This window comes from Crassostrea angulata, chromosome 7 (genome assembly GCF_025612915.1).
Source record: "Crassostrea angulata isolate pt1a10 chromosome 7, ASM2561291v2, whole genome shotgun sequence".
Lineage (NCBI taxonomy): Eukaryota > Metazoa > Mollusca > Bivalvia > Ostreida > Ostreidae > Magallana > Magallana angulata.
Genome location: NC_069117.1, coordinates 59449699 through 59469784, shown reverse-complemented (window position 1 = coordinate 59469784; position 20086 = coordinate 59449699). Strand labels below are relative to the sequence as shown.

Below are 20086 nucleotides of genomic sequence, written 5' to 3'. Positions count from 1 at the left end.
CGATCACTGTTCATCTTATAGCATTAGTTCGTGATGATCCATTCGTGCACTCCATCCCCACACCATTCACTGGGCCCACCAGTCCAATACCAATAAAATATTTAATAAAATATCTGAATTTGTTTATGTAGGATCTTTGATTCTGACATCTACAGAAGTATGAGTGATATTGTTTTTACATCATTTTATTTTGAATACTTTGAGAATACCGTAGTATGTCTCCAAATAATTAATTATCATGTTTTATCGATTTCATTGGTCAACTTGTACCCTGTGTTTTGTTAAACCTTGTTGATTTGATTTGTTTTGCCATTCATTTTACTGTCTTTTTGAATAATTATATGTTTGCCAATTAAATTAGTTGTACAGCCAGTACTTAAATTTTCCAGTATACGCTGATATCCCACAAGATGTTATTATATTTTTTTTTAATTTTATTTTATTTATTGTGTGTGTGTGTGTGTGTGTGTGTGTGTGTGTGTGTGTGTGTGTAATATTGTCTCTATATATTTAGGATATATATTGAAATTCACAGTTGTTGATGTTTTTAAAGCTACGGTTGTTGTGATTTTTATTTTTTCTTATATTTAACATCAAAATATTATAGCTTTTTACTTTGATTCATTAAAAAAAATATTGCGCATTTATTCTTTGCATTGCATCTGGTTAGCAAAAAACTGGGGGTCAAAAGATATGGTTGCTCAGAAGAGCGATGTTGTCCATGAGACTCTTGTCTAGCTATACTCGCTTCTTGGTGCTAAATGCATCCTTTAAAGCGTATTCTATTTTGTAATAACACTGGTGTCGGAAGTGAATTGAAAGTGTGGGCTAGACTGATCCTCAGAAATATTGACTCCAACTTCTCAATCTTCCAAAGGTACATTAAGGAACAATCATGTTTCCTGCGAAAAAAAGTGGGGGGCTGAACCTTCTATTCTGCTATGTGCCTAATGGTTAAGTCTAAATTTGCAAAAAAAGTGGGGGGGGGGCTAAGCCCCCCTAGCCCCCCTCCCCCGACGCCTATGAATAAACATTAGATCATATTTTCAACATGATTGAATGGTGAATATATCTACGAATAAACTATAGTGCGACCTATCTAATTTACTCTTGAGTCACGAAAAAATCAAGAAAATACTCCGACATTTAGCGACACCTATCGGAAGATTAAATGTCAAAAAACTTGTGGGGAAATGTTTTGGTTGCAATTTAATGAACCGTAAAATCAGTTTCAATTAGAGAAAGTATAAAAATGGAAGGAAGTGATAAAGACACCCTAGCTGTTGCGCCTGGGGCCAGCACGGATTCTATATCTGAACCATCTTCCACCAACAGTTCGAAGGAATCGGTATCCCCCTCAAAATCAATTTGTTCAACTTCCTCGAATTCCTCCGGAGAGCACCCTGCTGCGGCAGAGCCTTCAAAAGTATGTTTTGTGTTCAATTTTTATGTCAAAAGATTGGAATTATACTTCTATAAGCTCTCTTATTTCAAGCTTTGGATCAAATGAAATGGGGGTATAATTAATGTTTGAGAAAATTCGAATGTACTGTAATTTCGGTTAGTTCACCAATGAAAATATTCAGGACTTGTGTAATAAGTATGATTGCGTATGTACCAATATTTTACAGGTTTCCTTTGAGTCAACGAAAGTTACAGTAACTGAAGAAATACCTTTGCTTCCCGGTGAAAAGGTTCAAGGGATAGGTACTGATGCATTTAAAATGAACTGTCATGTCCCTTGGCTTTGATGTGTACAATTTTTTGAAAAAAAGAATGAAATTGGAGAAAATAAAGCAGTTCGAAGTATTGTTATAAAGTTTTGACCTGCAGATTATAAAAAGTTTGAAGTTGTTCTCTGTACCCATGCATATATACTCCATTCTGTAAGTCTTACTTGTACTTTATTGTCTTTAAAGCTGCAGAAAAAGTGAAATTCTTGCAAGTATGTAATTAAGGAACATTGTACAAATTCTATCTTGGGTTTATACAGAAGCAGCGTTCAGGCCCACTCATAGTATGTGCAAGTTTTTTCTCCTGCATTAAATTGTATTTAATATCTTTTTAAACTTGGTATCTTACAGATGAAAATGTGACATACCTGTGTCCATACAACAGACCTATCAAAGGAACTCTTACAGTCACTAATTACAAACTGTACTTCAAGAGTGTAGAGAGGGTAAGATTATATCCTATATGTAATATATTTATATGATCTAAGGGAAGTAACTATTTGTGTATGAATGTATGAGTATGATGTGAGTAAGAGTTATGGTTCTTTATGTGTATTGTTTGAGAGTATCATCCGGGGATTGAGCACGGGAAAATAGCCATGCTGATGATATGTGTGTGCGTGAGAGCAGGTTGTGGATTTGTATATATGTGTCATGAATAAACCTATTCGTGAATTGATTTAATTCGTTATATTCTTCACTATAGTCACTAAATACATACTGTACTAAAAAAAAATGTAGAGAGGGTAAGATTATCTCTAATGGTCACTAACCACAAACTGTACTTCAAGAGTGTAGAGAGGGTTAGGTTATATTTTGCTTAGTAGAATTACTAGAATATCCTCTGGTAGATAACTTCACTACTGTACAAATCCCAATTCATGGTTAACACTACAATCATTCTTTATTGTTTGCATTGAACATTCAGAACTGTTTAGACAGTTAGCTTGTGTACATTTATGTTTTGATTTTACATGCCTGATTTATTGGATGAAAAATGGAAAATAATAATGGTATGTAGTATAAATAAACAAGACGGAAACATCTTTCAACATCAACCCAAGTTCATTCTTTTCAGTTTGCCTCTGAATTAAAAATAACAAAGATTACAAAGATTTACAAATTTATTAAGCAAAATCAAATATTGAACATAAATAACATTGTTTGATTCTGTTTATAACCTATGAGTGAGAAATAAAAATTAACCTTAATGAATGCCGAAAAAGGGGAGAGGGGAGAGCTTGGTCCGTAGACCAACAAGAGAGTTTCTGGAATGCCCGATGAAGGTCGTGTTTATACACTTACAGGCAAAAGAATTTAAATAACAATAGACAGGGCATCAATAGTCTTAAACAAAATTTAAACGGAGTATAAATTTCTGGAATCAAACATATACAAATACATAAAGATATACCACAGGTACATAAAATCTATATTTCCTTCAAATGTTTTTTTTTTTTAAAATCTAGAACACTTTAAATTAAAATGATTAATAAGAAATAGTTTTAAAAATGCAATGTGAAATAGGAACACTATAGTACAATGTAATAGCATTTAATAATGTGTAGACATATCACGAAAACATAATTATAATCAGTCTGACATGATTTGTGATCTCATTTTACAGGAATCCCCCTTTGTTCTTGATGTTCCTTTAGGAGTTATTAGTAAAATTGAGAAAATAGGCGGAGCAACAAGTCGAGGGGAGAATGCATATGGAATTGATCTTCTCTGCAAGGTAGGAAATTACTGATAAAAAATGTCAATTTCACTTGCTTTTTAAAGGCCAAACATTTTACAAACGCCCCCTTTTTTACCTGTACAAACTTCAAGATGATGCCGCTTGTCAATCACGTAATTGTCCGAGCGTGATCTGGCAAGGACAGCGGATTTCTGTTTACTAGCAATTAACAACATTATCTTTGATAATCCGTCATGTATTAAAAGGGGGAATTAAAGATTGAATTTTTAACAAAACCGATATGTAAATTGTTTAGAAAAATATTTATTCAAATTTGAAAATACGCAGTTTATATTTTCATCATGTTGAATGTTGTGACCTCATAAATTCCACGAAGATACACTAACAGCTCCATAACATATAAGATTTTCTATTGAAAACAAACTTATGAGCCACTAAAGCTTTATTTATTGGTTATACACTCAATTTAAACTTGGTGCATGAAAACGTCGCTCCATGGAAAACGATCTCCATTTATTGTCCATCGTATAAGCTGCCTTTACATTCCACATTCTTACTGATTGTATTTTTTCAATTGTCCTTTACACACGTGTGCTTAGAGAAAATTTAGACGACACATAACATTTCTGTTTAAAATTGCTTCGTATGGTCATTAGAACAATAAGATATTTGAACTAAGACCAATTCTAACTATTTTTTTTCCTGTGTATTAATTTGCTTCCTGTGTACAGTGTTTAGCAGCGTTCACAACTATAGGTAGACTGCAAGCCCCGGAGGCTTACACCTCTAAAAATTAAGCCCTGCCCTTACCTGATAATTTACCACCGGGTAAAATATTTGGCCTTTAAGTGGGAAATATGTTACACAGTGATTAAAAGGAGTCAGGAATTGAGAGATATATGTAACTTGTCCATGTTTACCTCGTATATAATTAGTAAGCCACACAAATAGATACAAAAAGGCAACCTTTTTTTTTTTTTATAAAAACACCCTGAAAATGTTACAGAACTTAAAAGAATTCTATGAAAACTCTTTGATTTCAATTAATATGGCAAACTGGAATAAATTGAATCTAAAATTGTATGGGAATTAACCCTGGCCATGTATATTTTTCAGGATATGAGGAATATCAGATTTGCCCACAGGCAAGAAAACCACTCTAGGCGACAGGTGTTTGAAAAAATCCAGCAGTTTGCTTTCCCCATCACAAACAAACAGGTTCATTAAGTAATACATCAGTAGTGGTCCCTGCTTTTCGAGGATGGTTACTTGTAAATTAATGATATATTCTTCATTTTTTTTTCTCACAGTTATCATTGGTCAAGGACTAAGTAAGATACCATAAACTAATCATCATTTTCTTCTGCATATTATAGCAACTGTTTGCATTTGAATTCAAAGAAGACTATGGCATTGATGGTTGGAAGGTATATAATCCAGAGGAAGAATATAAAAGACAGGTAATTATAGCAGTGTAAACTTACTTTCTTATAAAATAACGTGTTTTCATTGTTTCATGGTTAATACAGTAAATTGATTTTTGCTGATTAAAGATCTATCAGCATAAATACCAATTGTCTTTAATGATTCTAATGTTCAAATTGATAATTTTGTATATAAAGTTGGAAAATTCTGAGTAGTTGTTTATAGTTTAACAGTTCACTCGTTGGTTAAGGCTTTGATTAGAGTTTTGATCTCAAGTTTTCAAGGAAAAGGGCACTGAGGCCTATAAAATCTCAATTCCACACATTTTAAAATTCTTTTTACAGGGCCTTCCTCCAGAAAGCTGGAGAATCACCAAAGTAAACGAAAAATATGAGCTGTGTGACACTTATCCTTCTGTGGTGAGAAAAATCTTTACCATCCTCATGTAGTTAAAGAAGATAATTTCATGTTTTTCACAATTTCCTGTTACTAAGTAAAGTGTTTAACCTTTTGTAGCTGGTTGTCCCAGCCTCCGTATCAGATGAGGACCTGAAACAAGTGGCCTCCCACAGATCTCGTAACCGCCTACCGGTGAGTTAATGATGCTTGTTCTTGTCATTTTGAAGTAAAATGAAATAATAGTAGCTCAACTTTCTGTGACTATATGTGGCAAAAATAATCACTGTTTGGACCTCATTAACTATTCCACATTTCTGCCACATGTTCAAGTGTATGTGACATAAATTATCACTGTTTTGGTCTTATATACGAGTCCACCTTTCTATCACACTGGTGAATGCTCTTATCAATGAATATATTGATAGACATAAATATTCCCAGTATGGACCTTAACTAATCCCTATTTCCTATATTATTGTCAGGTGCTATCCTGGATCCACCCAGAGAGTCAGGCCACCATCACCCGCTCGGCTCAGCCCCTGGTGGGTGGGGCCCCGCTCCGCAGAAACCGTCAGGACGAACACTACATACAAACCATCATGGACGCCAATGCTCAGTCTCACAAACTCTACATCATGGACGCACGCCCGCTTGTCAATGCACTCGCAAACATGGTATGTGATGCCTGGAATACATGTAGATTGAAAAATAAAAGTATCACATATTGATCCTTTTAGTGTTCAGTGAAAAACACACATATTTACTCTTTTTTCTCTACTTTTGCTCAATATTTTGACATTGAATCAAATTTATTGAGTTGTGGCAAACCTGTTTTTAGAAAAAATTAAACACAAGAAAACATTGTTGACCTGTCCTTAACTTTATCTTATACATGTATATATTTAAACAATAAAATGCTTTTTTTGGTGATTCATTCGAGATATGAAGGTAGTGACATTGCAGAAAAAATACTGTAATTTTTTTCTGCAATGATCAAAATTAATTAGGAAAAGTAAGTAAAATTCACTAAATTACTGTTGATGTACGTAAGTAAGTTAGCTAAAAGAAACAGCCAAATTGTCTCCTGTGAGACTTTAGTCTGACATCGTCATGATTATTTCGTGCAGATCGTGATTTTTCCTAGGTCGCTATAGATTTGGACCAATCAATAAACAGGGCGTGTCTATATCTGCCCTGTCATTTTCTTGTCAGTTTCAGCTGCTGTAGATTTCGACCAATCGATAAATGGGGCATGTAGATTTCAGTCTGGCTGTTTCTTTAGAGCTATGAATTAACTATAAGTTTCCATAAGAAATTGAGGGAAATATACTTGGGAGATGTTAATATACTTTTAAGAACCTGTGTTTAATGAATGGTTTACAAATGACCATTGTATTATCATGCCCTCATTTTGTCTTCTTTATTTTTAGGCAAAAGGAGGAGGCTACGAGAGAGAGGAGTGGTACACGAATGCTGAGATTGCCTTCCTGGACATACACAACATCCATGTCATGAAAGACAGGTAAAAAATGATAAATACACAAAATGTATATCATCACTGTCAAAATCACATCTACTTCTACTTCATGCTATTGTAAATCAGCTTGGACTACTAGTATTGGGTTCACTAATTCATTATTAGAACTACTGTTGAAGTATCTGTTTGGAGTTGATGACTACTTTGTTTATTTACAGTCTGAGAAAGCTTCGTGAGGTTGTGTTTCCAACAATAGACGACAGTAAATGGCTGTCCAACATTGAGGCCACACACTGGCTGGATCACATCAAGGTGTGCTGTTGTTTCATACAGAGTGCTTTGTTCTGAAGTCTTTATTTTCTTTATGTAGAAACAGCTTAATTTGTTTGTTGTTTTTCCAGCAAATTTTAGCAGGTGCCCTGCGCGTGGCTGACAAGGTGGAGAGTGCCAAGACCTCGGTGCTGGTGCACTGCAGTGATGGATGGGACAGAACTGCCCAGGTAACAGTCAATAAAAATATACAATACAAAACACAGATAAACAGTCAATAAAATATACACAATACAAAAAATAAAACAAAGGATAAACACTGCAGTGATGATGGGACAGAACCGCCCAGGTAACAGTCTTTTAATCTAGCCATTAAATAAAATCCGATTACCTCTTCTTTTGATATCCAAATTTTAGATAATACTGTTTTAATCATAACAGTAATTGACAGCTGACCAGCATATCGGCCTACTACCATGTCTTTTGAAATTCAGTTTTCTAATATTGACTGCTGTTGTACATTTAATTATCAATGTTACTTGACAGTTGACCAGCCTAGCCTCCTTGATGCTGGACCCCTACTACAGAACCATCAAGGGCTTTGAGGTGCTTATAGAGAAGGAGTGGCTCAGCTTTGGACACAAGTTTGCCCAGCGGGTGGGGCACGGGGAGGACAGACACTCAGACACTGACCGATCCCCTGTGTTCCTACAGTTTATGGACTGTGTCTGGCAGATGACCCAGCAGGTTAGAGTCTACACATCCCGCAAGAATTCTCAACAATCACTTAAATTTACTCATTCAATTTATGTTGATCAATGCCGTATTGAAGATTCCCAATTAAGCGCAAGGAATTAAATGAAACTATGATAAAAAATTGGCATCAGCGGTATTATAATCTGACTCATGATTTGATGCAGTACGATTGAATTGCAGAATTAAGTACTCGTGTGAAATAAGGAATCTACAGTATAGTGTACAGTTATGTAAAGATTTTAGAGCTACTGTGAAGTGGTTGGGGAAAAAATAGATTTTAAATCTGGTTTTTCCTGTTTATATATTTGATTATGATTTTGTGTTGCAATAGATCTTGATTATTTGTTGTTGACCTTTACAGTTCCCAAATGCATTTGAATTCAACGAGCATTTCCTGATCACCATCATTGACAACGCCTACAGCTGCTTGTTCGGAACCTTCCTCTGTAACTGTGACCAACAGAGGACAGAAAAGGTCAGACTTATCTCCCTTTAAAGTTCAGTTTGTTCTTGTTCATAAATCAAATACTCTATATCAGCACTTGCAGTTATATTGTTACACAATTTAGCATTCCAAATATGAATATGCATGAGATAAGGTAACTAAAAACTACCCCATGCCCATTTTCCCAGGCAACTGTGCCTCCTATGAATGTTATGCCAAATTTCAATTTTAAATTTATGTAAAAGAGCATTTATATGAAATTCACATGGGGTTCATCAATCATGTTTAGTGCATTTTCTGTAAAGTGCACATTTTTTATAACCTTTTGTAATAAGATTTCATGTATTCATGCAAAGTGAATTTTATGTGGAAACTTGGCTTGAAATGTAAGATTGCTGCTTCATAAAAAATTTATAGAGGGACAAAAAGGACTCTGTATATACATGTATTAAGAGGTGTTAAAGATGTGTTTTTAAATATTTGTTGTAAGTTGACATATACTGGGAAATTAATTGATTTCTTAAAGGCTCAATTTTTTTTATGATTTAATGGTAATTTATACCCACAAATTTACATCCTCTGTGAATTGCAAACGACATTATTTGTTGTTTACGGTATACAATCCACTCCATGAAATTATATGCATGTCCTAATGAACATATGAAATATTGGCAGTTGACAAATATTGGCCCCAAAATGTTTAATAAGTGCCTTAGTTCACCTACTTATCTGTGTTGTAGAGACTGAAGCAGAAGACTGTCTCTATGTGGTTGTTTGTAAACTGTTAGATGCATTGTGTATTTCTGTATTGTATGTCAATATCTGTTTATTTCTGTGTTGTAGGGGTTGAAGCAGAAGACGGTCTCACTATGGTCGTTCGTAAACTGTCAGGTGGAGGAGTTCACTAACCCACTGTATGCCGCGACTCTCCAGCAACACGTGCTGTTCCCTGTGGCCAGTCTGCGAAGGATCGAGCTGTGGACCGGATACTACTGTCGCTGGAACCCCCGCATGAGGCCCCAGGTAACAATATATATATATATATATATATATATATTTATACACACGCACTGGAACCCCCATATGAGGCCCCAGGTAATATTTCAATATACATATGCACTGGAACCCCCATATGAAGCCCCAGGTAACATCAAAATATTCACATGCACTTGAACCCCCAGTTTAGGCCCAGGTAATATTATATAAATAGTGCCTGTTTGGGAGGGTAACAGGCAATATCTATTTTATTATACTGAATGTCTTAATTTCAAAGAAAACTTTACTGCTTTTACGGGTATATAGGAATGACGTGAATGCTATGGCGAACTGTACGCGCACAATTTACACGCATGTAACAATTCGTTGTGTTACCCGTTGCCAAGTGTGGTGCTAACGCTGAGGGTAATAGAACAGATTATCAACTGTGTCTAAACCAATCAGATTTCAGTATTTAACATGAAAGTATAATAACACAATATATACATGTACTGGAACCCCCCACATGAGGCCCCAAGTAACATTATATAAATAATGCCTGTTTGGAAGGGTAACAGTTGAAATTGACACCCCGAGAAATCCATATTTTATATATGCATATACGCACATATTTTACGTGCATGTAACAATTCGTGTTACCCGTTGCCAAGTGTGTTGCTAACGCTGAGGGTAATAGAACCGATTATTAACTGCATCTAAACCAATCAGATTTCAGTAACTTGAAAGTATAACAGCACAATATATACTACAGTAATGTAGCTAGAACCTACTGAGCCATCATAGATTGTTGTTTGAAATAAGAATTACAGATTCTGATCTCTTGTGTTTCCACTTATCCCACATGATTGATTTATAAAACAAAGAAATCAAATTTGTGTTTTGGATAATCATGCCAATATCTATGAAATGTTCATCAGGTTCATACCAGAAAAGTATTTTTCTGGAAGTAAATGCGTAACTTTCATGGTAATAAACAAACCTTTCAATATGTATAAAACCTTAACAAATAAGCAAATAAACAAATCACCCTGCAAATGAATGCTTCAAAATCTGACCGCAAGTATCTGTGTGTGCTTTGAACATATATATGTTATTGTATATTATGTATTGTATATTTGTATATATCTTTTAGGAACCAATTCATCTGAGGAATAAAGAACTTTTAATACTAAAGGCACAGCTCCAAAAAAAAGTAGACGAACTTCTCAAAGAGCTGGAGAATAAAAAAGCAAAAGGAAAACTGGCCTCCCAGAACAGCCCACCCAGAATCTCCTCGCCTATCAATGTATGAAACACCACTAGCCATTGGCTGATTTTAGCCGATCAAAGTGATCAAAAACACTTGGGGCCATTGGAAGGGAGGAACATAGTGACAAAAGAACAGACTCTCTTTCGTTCTTTTGGACTATAATTGTGCAATATTTTGTATGATATATATATTTTACATGATAGTTAGTCTCTTAGTGTTCAATAAAAGACAGTTTTGGCATATAGGAATTTCTTCTCTCACTCTATTCTTTGTTAAATGTTTTTCATATTCTTAGAGATACAATACAATACTTTTAAAGGACTGGAATGCTTCACGCTGGCCTTAACATTCAGGTCATTCTGATCCAGCTTGGTATTTATAGTTAGCTGGATGCAAATCTGAGTTTGCTTAGCCATTATCCCCCAACCCCAACCCGGCTTGTAAATGTTCAAAGGCATACCTATCTAGCATCTTGGTACAGTTTTTGCAAGTCTAAACTACAGAAGAGAATTGCAAAGAAGTGTAAATCAATATTTAGTAAATGTATTTTACTTCTTTTATTGTCACACCTGAGTAACTTCAAGACCCATATTAAAACTTCCCTGTAATGTGCAGAACAAAAATCAATAGGTACATACACAAGAAAGAAAATTACCACACCTAAATTTAGCATGGTAGTTTTCAGTTGTTACAAAGGCGGAAAAATAGTTGCACAATGGACTTCTTTCGCCCAAGAATGTAAGTACAATTATTTGTTATTTGTTAGTAGATGCATGTTGGCACTATGTTTTATCAAATTCTATTATATTTTTTGTAATGTAATTTTCAAAGTTATTCTATATAGATATGTAATAGTGAATACCACCACCTATTAAGCTTTTGAGCACTAGACGCCATTTTGTCGGACCTCTATGAGTTGTATGTGTAGGTTTTATTCCTGATGTTTTCTACTGATTTAAATTTCTTTAAAAAAAACAACACATAATTCCATGACATGTTAGAAGCTATTACCATATTACACGACTATTTGACCAGAAGGTTCTAAATTGGCATTGATTTTGACTCGATGAAACATAAAACTACATATCAGATACAGATTGAACTTTTAGTTATATTTTTGATTGAAAGATTAATCATTTAAAAAACAGAATACTTATGAAAACTTATACACAAAAAAAAATTGAATCAGAGGTTTTTATTACGAAATTAAAGAAAATTGAATTTCCAAAGTTGAGCGATACAGAGTCTAAAAGTATTGAAGGCCCATTAACCAAGTCTGAAATTCTTAGTTTTTTAAAAAAATGAAAAATGACAAAACTCCTGGTCCTGATGGATTTACATGTGAATTTTTCAAGTTTTTTCTGGACAGATATAAGCTCTTTTATTGCAAGAGCAGTCAATAATTCTAAAGAATTAATGCAATTTTCAGAACCAAATAAATTAGCGATTATAACTTGCATACCAAAAGATGGAAAATCTAAACAATTTTTGGAAAACTGGCGCCCTATTAGTCTTCTTAATGTCATATATAAAATAGCTTCAGGTTGAATTGCAGAACGCATTAAAAAAATTCTAGACAAATTAATAAGTAAAGATCAAACAGGTTTTATAAAAGGGAGATTTATAGGTGAAAACATTAGGATTATATATGATGTTATGAACTATACAGAACGAAATTCCATACCTGGTCTGCTAATGTTGATAGATTTTGAAAAAGCTTTTGATTCGATATCATGGGATTTTATTTATCAGACACTTGACATATTCAAATTTGGTCAACCTATCAAAGATTGGGTTGAAACATTTTATAATGATATAAATTCATGTGTCTTACAAAATGGATTCTCTTCAAAATATTTTAAACCCCTAAGAGGCTGTAGGCAGGGTGACCCAATTTCACCCTATTTATTTTTATTATGTGCTGAAATATTAGGAATTTTGATAAGAAATAAAGATATTAAAGGAATAACAATAGCTGGAGAAGAATATAAAATCTCTCAATACGCAGATGATACATCTCTTGTTACAAATGGATTACCAGAATCTTTAAATGGGATTCTTATAGAATTAGATATGTTTGCGAGTATTTCAGGTCTAAGATTTAACATTACGAAAACAAAAATGGTCTGGATAGGCAGTAAAAAAATTTTCAAAAGATGTTTTTCATCACTCTAGATGGAAACTAACCTGGAATAACACAACTTTTGGTCTGCTAGGAATTAAATTTTCAGTTAACTTACATGTACATGAAATGGCAGAACTTAATTATAAAAGTAAATTTTTGGAAATCGAACAAACAATTAAACAATGGAAATCAAGAAAATTAACTCCAATTGGAAGAATAGTTGTTATACATGTAAAAACTTTAATTGTACCCAAAATGAATCATTTGATTTTAACCTTATCAAACCCCGACCATGAATTAATACAAAAGTTGGATAAAGCTTTATTTAATTATCTCTGGGGGTCAGATATACACAAAACTAAGAAAAATACAATCATTCAAGACTACAATCAGGGAGGGATTAAGATGATCGATTACAAGGAATTTATGTTAGCACTTAAATCAACCTGGATAAGAAGACTTCTTCATTCATCGCCTTAATGGATACATATTTTAGAAGCTGAAATGAATACTAGTGTTAGCAACTTATGGTCAAGAGGTACTGAATATACTCTAAAAATATGTAAATTAATACATAATTGTTTCTGGAAAGAAGTTCTCCTGAGCTGGACCAAAATAACTGATTGCCAGATAACTATAAAAGAATTAATTCCATTTGAACATATACGGTATAATCCAAGAATTAAAATAAACAAGGCATCTGTATTTCTAAAACAATATTTTAATAATGATTTGATTTGTATTATTGACCTTTTTGATCTAAATGGTAATTTCATAACTTATGAAACAATTATTAACTCAAAGGTAAAAACAAATTATGTAGAATATGTAGGACTGAGGAACGCAATTTTTGAATATATAGGGACATGTCATATGACACAAGTAAAACAAAAGATTCAGCCATATATACCAATGCCCCTAAAAGTGTTTTACAAAAGCAAAAAAGGATGTAAAGATATGTACAATTTACTTACTAGAGTAAAGAAAAGGCAAGTTACCTCGGTAGTAAATAGGAGAGAGAAAGGCTATGATATGAATGAATTTGACTGGGGAAATATCTTTGAACTTCCATTTAAAGTTACTCTTGAATCTAAACTACAATGGATGCAATATCAAATATTACATAGAATTGTTCCTACGAATAATTATCTCTATAAAATCAAGCTTAAGGAATCTCCTTTTCGTAGCTTTTGTAAATTAAACATTGAAACAATAGAACATTTATTTGCAGAATGCCCAAAAGTTAAGGATATATGGTATAGAATTGAAGAGCTATTCTTAACAAAATATAATGTCTCTTTTGTTTTTAATAAAAGAAGCATACTTTTTTGTAAATACAACAATAATAAATTATACAGAGTTCAGAACTTATTGATACTTATTGTAAAACAATACATTTTTTCCTGTAAGTTCAAACCTATCCAAAAACTTGACTTTTTTAGTTTAAGTATCATAATTGCCGACAGATTCCTTATTCAGAAATTTATGCTATTAAAAAACTGCAAATATTTAGAATATGAAAGAGAATGGAAAGCAATTTGTGATTTGCTGTAGGTAGCATATATATTAGCTATTACATAGAACTTATGAATTATAAACCCAAAATCTACTATAGTTATTACTAGAAGTAAAATATACATAGCTGATTTATGTTTGATGTACATGATGTGATTGCCTGTGTGTCTTTTTTTTTTCTCTTTTTACTTTCTCTATCATATATAACTCTTTTGCATAATATTATGCTATATATTAATTTTTCTTGTACCATGTATGTAAAATTGTAAAAGAGTTTCAATAAAATGTTTAAAAAAAAACACAAAAAAACCCAGAATGCTTCATTTGAATTACATTCTCTGTAAAAGAATTTTTTCCATTTTTTCCAATCAATTACAATTGACCAAAATTGGCATTTTTCATATTGTTAGCTTTACGATTCATATTTGAGCTGCACTTGTCTACCAACATTAAAAATAATTCATTATATAAAATAGTTATTTCTATAATTGAGGCTCATTTCAAGAGACCAAATCATAAAACAATCACATTTTTGTCAATAACTGCAATTGGGAAATATTTAAATTTACTTTTGGTACAACACGTTTAGAAATTACACACTGATATCAACATGTTGAAAACTAAGAATCTTTTAAATATACACGTCTGACAAATTCACTTAAGTTAACGTTCAAAGGAATTACACAATTTTCCTATTTTCAGAGCAAACATATTGCACGCGATTAACCCATCGTCCTATAAAATGACATGAAATTGAAATGACATAAACATTATTTTATTTAGAAACTGTTACAGCGAATTACAGAATACAGATAGAGTTTTCAATAGCTTGCTAGATTGATCAATAGGGTATTCAATTTGGTCAGCAGGGTATTACATCAGGTTTAAATCTAGATCATGTGATTACTCGGGTATGACAGCAATAAAGTGAGTTAGACATTTGCATATTTTGCGTCTGTTTTGTTTCTCTCTGTTATCCTACATTACTGCTTTGAAAGTTTGAACTAATTAAGCAATCACAGCACAAAAACAATATTAGTGCTGTATGTTGCACCAGGAATCGGGAACCAAAATGTCTAAGGATTTTTTGCAGGAAAAAATATCTCCTTTTTAGGGAAACGTTTTTCTCTTTTGTTTGTTTCTTCAGAAATATCTTTTGAATTACATTTTCTTTAAAACAAAATTCAAAATACTCCAAGTAGAATTGATATTCTATAGAATCCAGTGCTGTCCAGGTGAACAATCCCTTTAAAAGTCTATGAATAGAATATCTAACAATACGAGAGAGTGTTCAAGAAGTTTTCTTTGTGCAAAATGAATGGGTTGAGTGCAAAATTTAAACCTGATGTGATACCTTGCTTACCAAATTGAATACCCTATTGAGCAATCCAGCAAGCTAATAAAAACTCTATCGGTATTCTGTAATTCGCTGTAAGTTTTGATATAGATATATTAATAATGACAGATGTGAGGGAATGCGGCACATGTCGGAGGCAGCGTTTTGGGGGCTGTGTCAAAAAGTGGGGACTTCACAACAGGTGGACATTAGAAGGGAGACACAGGATATCAGAGAGATGGTGGAGAAACTAAAAGAGACTAACAATAAGGTCATTACGATGATAAGCGGAAGTAGGAGAGAGGGATTCAGACTGAAGGGATCAGATTTGGACATTATGTATTGGCCAAACAACCACCGAGTGATTATGGACATGTCTCAGTCTGAGTATTACAACACAACCAATACAACCTTGATTCTCTCTGACAGTTCTGAGAGTCCACCAGGATTCACTTTACTTCAGTTACTGACACCAACAACAATAAGTGAGGTCCAATCATCATGTGTCAGAATGAATGACAGAGTCTATATATCTAGTTCTACATACAGACAGTTAACTCGTTCTGAAATATTTCTTTATTCTACTGTACATGGACCCTGTGGTAGTGGTGTTAGAGCAGGAGTAGAATATGACACTGCCCACTGTTTTGTTTCTGAATTTTGGCCTCTGTCTGCTTCCTCGTGGTTACAAAGATGTCAGTCATGGCCTCATCCTGAAGTTGTTAATGACATTGTCAGAAATGGATGTCACTTTGTAGCAATAGGACACCCATTAGGGCCACATGAACATAAAGAATGGAGACTTTCTTTTTCTCGGGCAGAATATAAACTTGTGAACTCAATGAACCACTGTCAGTTTTTGACATATGGTTTGTTAAAGCTTTTTTTAAAAGAAGTTATAGATCAACAATCAGAAGAAACCAACGAACTGTTGTGTTCCTATCACATGAAGACAACAGTTTTCTGGGCGATTCAACAAAACACATTACATCACTGGTGTCCACAAAATCTCCTGGTTGGTTTCTGGGTCTGCTTTAAACTCCTCCTTAAATGGGTTTATGAGGGAGTTTGTCCAAACCTTTTCATTCCACAAAACAACATGTTTCTAACAAAGGTGCATGGCTCAGCACAAAACAGATTGTTCCTACAGTTACATGAATTGTACAAGAAAGGTCTAGCTTGTCTGTTACAGAGTTCCTCTATCAGGTCCTACATTATTGATGTCCTTTGCAATCCTAGACTTTCTATTTGTACAGATGAAAGTCTGATGAAGTGCGAAGTTGATTATGATGTAGAACTTGTCAAAGAGTCATCTAATGGTGTTTCATGTAAAGATGATCTATGTGACCTTGCCAAAGTCATACACATTATTGGCCAGCTGGTATGTTTACCCCTGACACAGAATGAAATTGTCATGTTACAGAAAGTTACATGCCTCCTCGTTCAGAACACTGCTTTTGTATTACATAACACTTATAATAACACAAGTGTTAAAGTAAATAAACAAATGTATATTGCTGAGAAAATGTCCTGTCACATGCTGAAATTAGCAGCCAAGTTCGGTATTGTTTCTGACATGTTGTACATTGCCATGTATTATTACAAGACACTTAGATACAGGGAAGCCCTATCTGTTATAGAGATGACAAAGGTCAAGCTAGCACAGCCATATCTGATGTATAATGGTCGTGTAGACAGAGAGAGGTATACTGAGGCTGTAGGGGGACATTCCTGGTCTACAAAGATGAGACAGGCTGTAGCAGGGGATATCTTACTTAGCAATCTAATCTGTTACATCAGTGAACTAATACCAGAGCAACAGTCTGCCCTTCAGAGCAAATGGCCTATATTAACTATCCCAGTGTTTGTAATGTTACACTTCCTAGAGTTCTTGTGTTACAGACACATTAATACAACATTATCACAAGCAGCTTTAGATGAGCTACAGGTCCTAGTCCACCATGATCAGGGACTGTATGTAGCTGAAAATTACAGAGACATCTCCTGGGAGATCCTGGGGATCTGTCAACAGATCACAGGAAACCTCCAGGCTGCTCTAGACTCATACCAACAGTCACTCACACAGTATCCATACCACAACATACAATCTGCTACAACCAGGAGAACTCGTGATATAGGAGGAGCAACCTCACATTCACAAATTTGATACATATTTTTTGGAAAATCAGTCTAAAATGAAAAGTTAGGGAGTGATATAAATGTATAGATTTTTTCACAGATTAAAACATAATGCGATCATGGCATTTCAATGTATCTGAATTCCTGAAAATATATGAAGATCATTTCTAATTGTGAATTACACAATACCAATATTGAATCATTAGACTGACATGAAGCTCAATAGAGTATGTCTGATATGTATGAACTTTTTGTTATTGAAAGTAAACGTTGATTGCATTGAAGGTTAACAATATTACTGGCAGAGAAGAAACTTTAATGCTTTATTTATAAAATTTGACAATTATAAGTTTTAATTGAGTGGCATATAATATATGTAGTACCTCCATTTTGAGTTCAACTGACTTTTATTGAAGTATGTGACCAAGTTAACACTCCAATATGCAACATGACACTCTTTGCAGAGCCAAAGCAAACACTTAATGGAATGAATCCTTCTGGACAGGAAAGTTAAAGGGGTGAACAAACCATTTGATTAATTTTGTTATAACAAACACAATTTCTTAATTAATGTCGTATAATTATTTGAAGACATGATTGTCTAACAATAATTATGAAAATCGTCAGTTAGCATACGACCCAGTGGAAAATTTCAGAGTTAAGATTTTTCGATAAATACAATTAAGATTTATTTGTCAATGTAAAAAAATGAAAAACATATTTTGTTAATGAATTCAATTTTCATAACTGTCTTTATGTGTTTTAGGGGGAAAATGTAATTTTATTTTGAAACTATGTTGTTTTGAAAGTTTAAACCTCGCTGTCAATCGTATTTAAGCAGACATTATTGTGAATATTGACCGAGTATCTTCACAGACAAGATAACGAAATGTATAACAAGCGTTATAGCGCATTCAACTAAAACCTGCTTAACAATATTTTATGTGCCAATTCTATTTTGCAAAACTTTAAACTAAAACAAAATGCAAAATGTGAGAATTGTTACATCTCAAATGAAGATATTAAACATTTTAATTTGATTGTGATTTCAAAAGGGTGTGTGATAATTTGAAAAATGCTTTAAATATTGTTAAGTGGAAATATGTTGTAATTGTAATTTCTAAACAAATCCAAAAGTTTTATAATACAATTATATCTTATTTAGTTTTGAAGATATATAAATTCAAAATGGGATGTAGTGTGAAAAAATATTGTCAGGATAATTTAAGATTAAAAGAATTTGCTAAATTCATTATTTAGGGATATGGATATCATGTTAGATTTTTAGAATGACTAAAAAACGGTTAAGCGTTTGACAAACCTATTCTAAATTATTTTTCTGTTATTTTTATAATAATGATGCCATCTTTATACCTGGGATGTATGGACTTGAAATGGGAATTGTTGTTAAAGTGAAATAAATTATAAAATAGAAAATGAATTGTTATTAGCTTGCCTCGTTTTAGAAATTGTTGATACACAGAGCATGGAGGTAAAAAGTTTTAATTGATATTACGTCGTCAATATGCCTTTAAAGTCGAGTTGAAGGTCATAGCGGGAGATTTTTTTATGTTCAAATCTTCTGCTTCATAAAAATATAAAAATTAGTCTGCTAACAATGGGGCGTAATTGGTACCCATCGGAATTCCAACAGATTGATGTAAGACCAGATTTAAAAAAATACAACCCGAAACGCACACATCTTTTTATGTTATCTTCAAAGTACTTGTGTACGAAATCCGATTGGTTTTTGGGAGTTGATTTTAATCAACTCTCCTATGGGTGCAAAACACAATTTTCTATATGACGTTATCGCGACGTCATTACATGAGGGACAAGAAATACTGACCCCTATAAAGAAATATGTTGTTAAAATGTGTTACATATATATCTATAAATCAAAGGAAAGATAAAATGATGAATTTTGTAAATATTAAAAGATAACACATTTATCAATAAATAATAATGTGTATTAGACGATGGAAATATGGGGTAAATATGGGAGATAATGTCCCAAATTGCTCTACACCCATTCGTTTTAGCACCCCCTTACATTGCAACCAAATCAGCCATTTCAAGTTCTAAGCATTTAACAGAGCAAGTCTTAAGGTCTTGTTCTCATGTTATTTTAAGGTACATTCGCCAGCTTTTTAAAGAGCTATATTACCTGCTACTCAAGACATGAAATTCTGCAAATGTAAAATCCGGATGTTTATCGAGTTACCTCCCTCTAAATCAGAGACTCACAAAATTAATTTTAAAAGCATTTCTGCATAATTTTTACATCTATTCTAAAGATAAGACTATATTCTATGCAACTGAAAATAAAAAAAAATCATTTCATGTATACCGCACAAAAATAGCAGGAAAATCCCTACCCATCATGCTATCGACTGGGGAAAACCCCCCTGGATTTTATACGAAACTGTGTTAATCTACCTATGCAGTTACTCAGACAAACCGAAAGTGGAACAGTGTTTGGACCTCAGCACAAATCATTGCTGCTGACAAGACTTAGT

The 20086-nt window shown here is 33.5% G+C and overlaps 2 protein-coding genes across 3 annotated transcripts; both read left to right on the top strand.

The window, feature by feature from the left end:
• The first annotated feature begins 1135 nt into the window (after positions 1-1135).
• LOC128156884 (myotubularin-related protein 2-like) lies at positions 1136-10710 on the top strand. 2 transcript variants are annotated; one of them, XM_052819209.1, is made up of 16 exons: positions 1136-1426; positions 1632-1707; positions 2085-2179; positions 3361-3471; positions 4552-4653; positions 4812-4895; positions 5205-5279; positions 5377-5451; positions 5742-5933; positions 6690-6781; positions 6955-7048; positions 7138-7236; positions 7553-7753; positions 8124-8237; positions 9051-9230; positions 10336-10710. In XM_052819209.1, the coding sequence occupies exons 1-16, from the start codon at positions 1253-1255 to the stop codon at positions 10492-10494; spliced, it is 1923 nt and encodes a 640-aa protein (XP_052675169.1). In that variant the 5' UTR covers positions 1136-1252; the 3' UTR covers positions 10495-10710. The 2 variants fall into 2 exon arrangements, with proteins under 2 accessions (XP_052675169.1, XP_052675170.1); XM_052819210.1 differs by lacking the exons at positions 1136-1426; positions 1632-1707; positions 2085-2179 and adding an exon at positions 2480-2536.
• Positions 10711-15005: 4295 nt separating this feature from the next.
• Positions 15006-17745, top strand: LOC128191418 (uncharacterized). Its single transcript, XM_052863474.1, has 2 exons — positions 15006-15019; positions 15540-17745. The coding sequence occupies exons 1-2, from the start codon at positions 15006-15008 to the stop codon at positions 17593-17595; spliced, it is 2070 nt and encodes a 689-aa protein (XP_052719434.1). The 3' UTR covers positions 17596-17745.
• The last annotated feature ends 2341 nt before the right edge of the window (positions 17746-20086 follow it).

Bases quoted from the DNA above. Each gene is read 5' to 3' on its own strand.
- LOC128156884 (XM_052819209.1), top strand. From the start codon at position 1,253: ATGGAAGGAAGTGATAAAGACACCCTAGCTGTTGCGCCTGGGGCCAGC. The intron at 1,708-2,084 runs GTACTGATGCAT...GGTATCTTACAG, and splicing joins TGAAAAGGTTCAAGGGATAG to ATGAAAATGTGACATACCTG. The intron at 5,280-5,376 runs GTGAGAAAAATC...AACCTTTTGTAG, and splicing joins GTGACACTTATCCTTCTGTG to CTGGTTGTCCCAGCCTCCGT.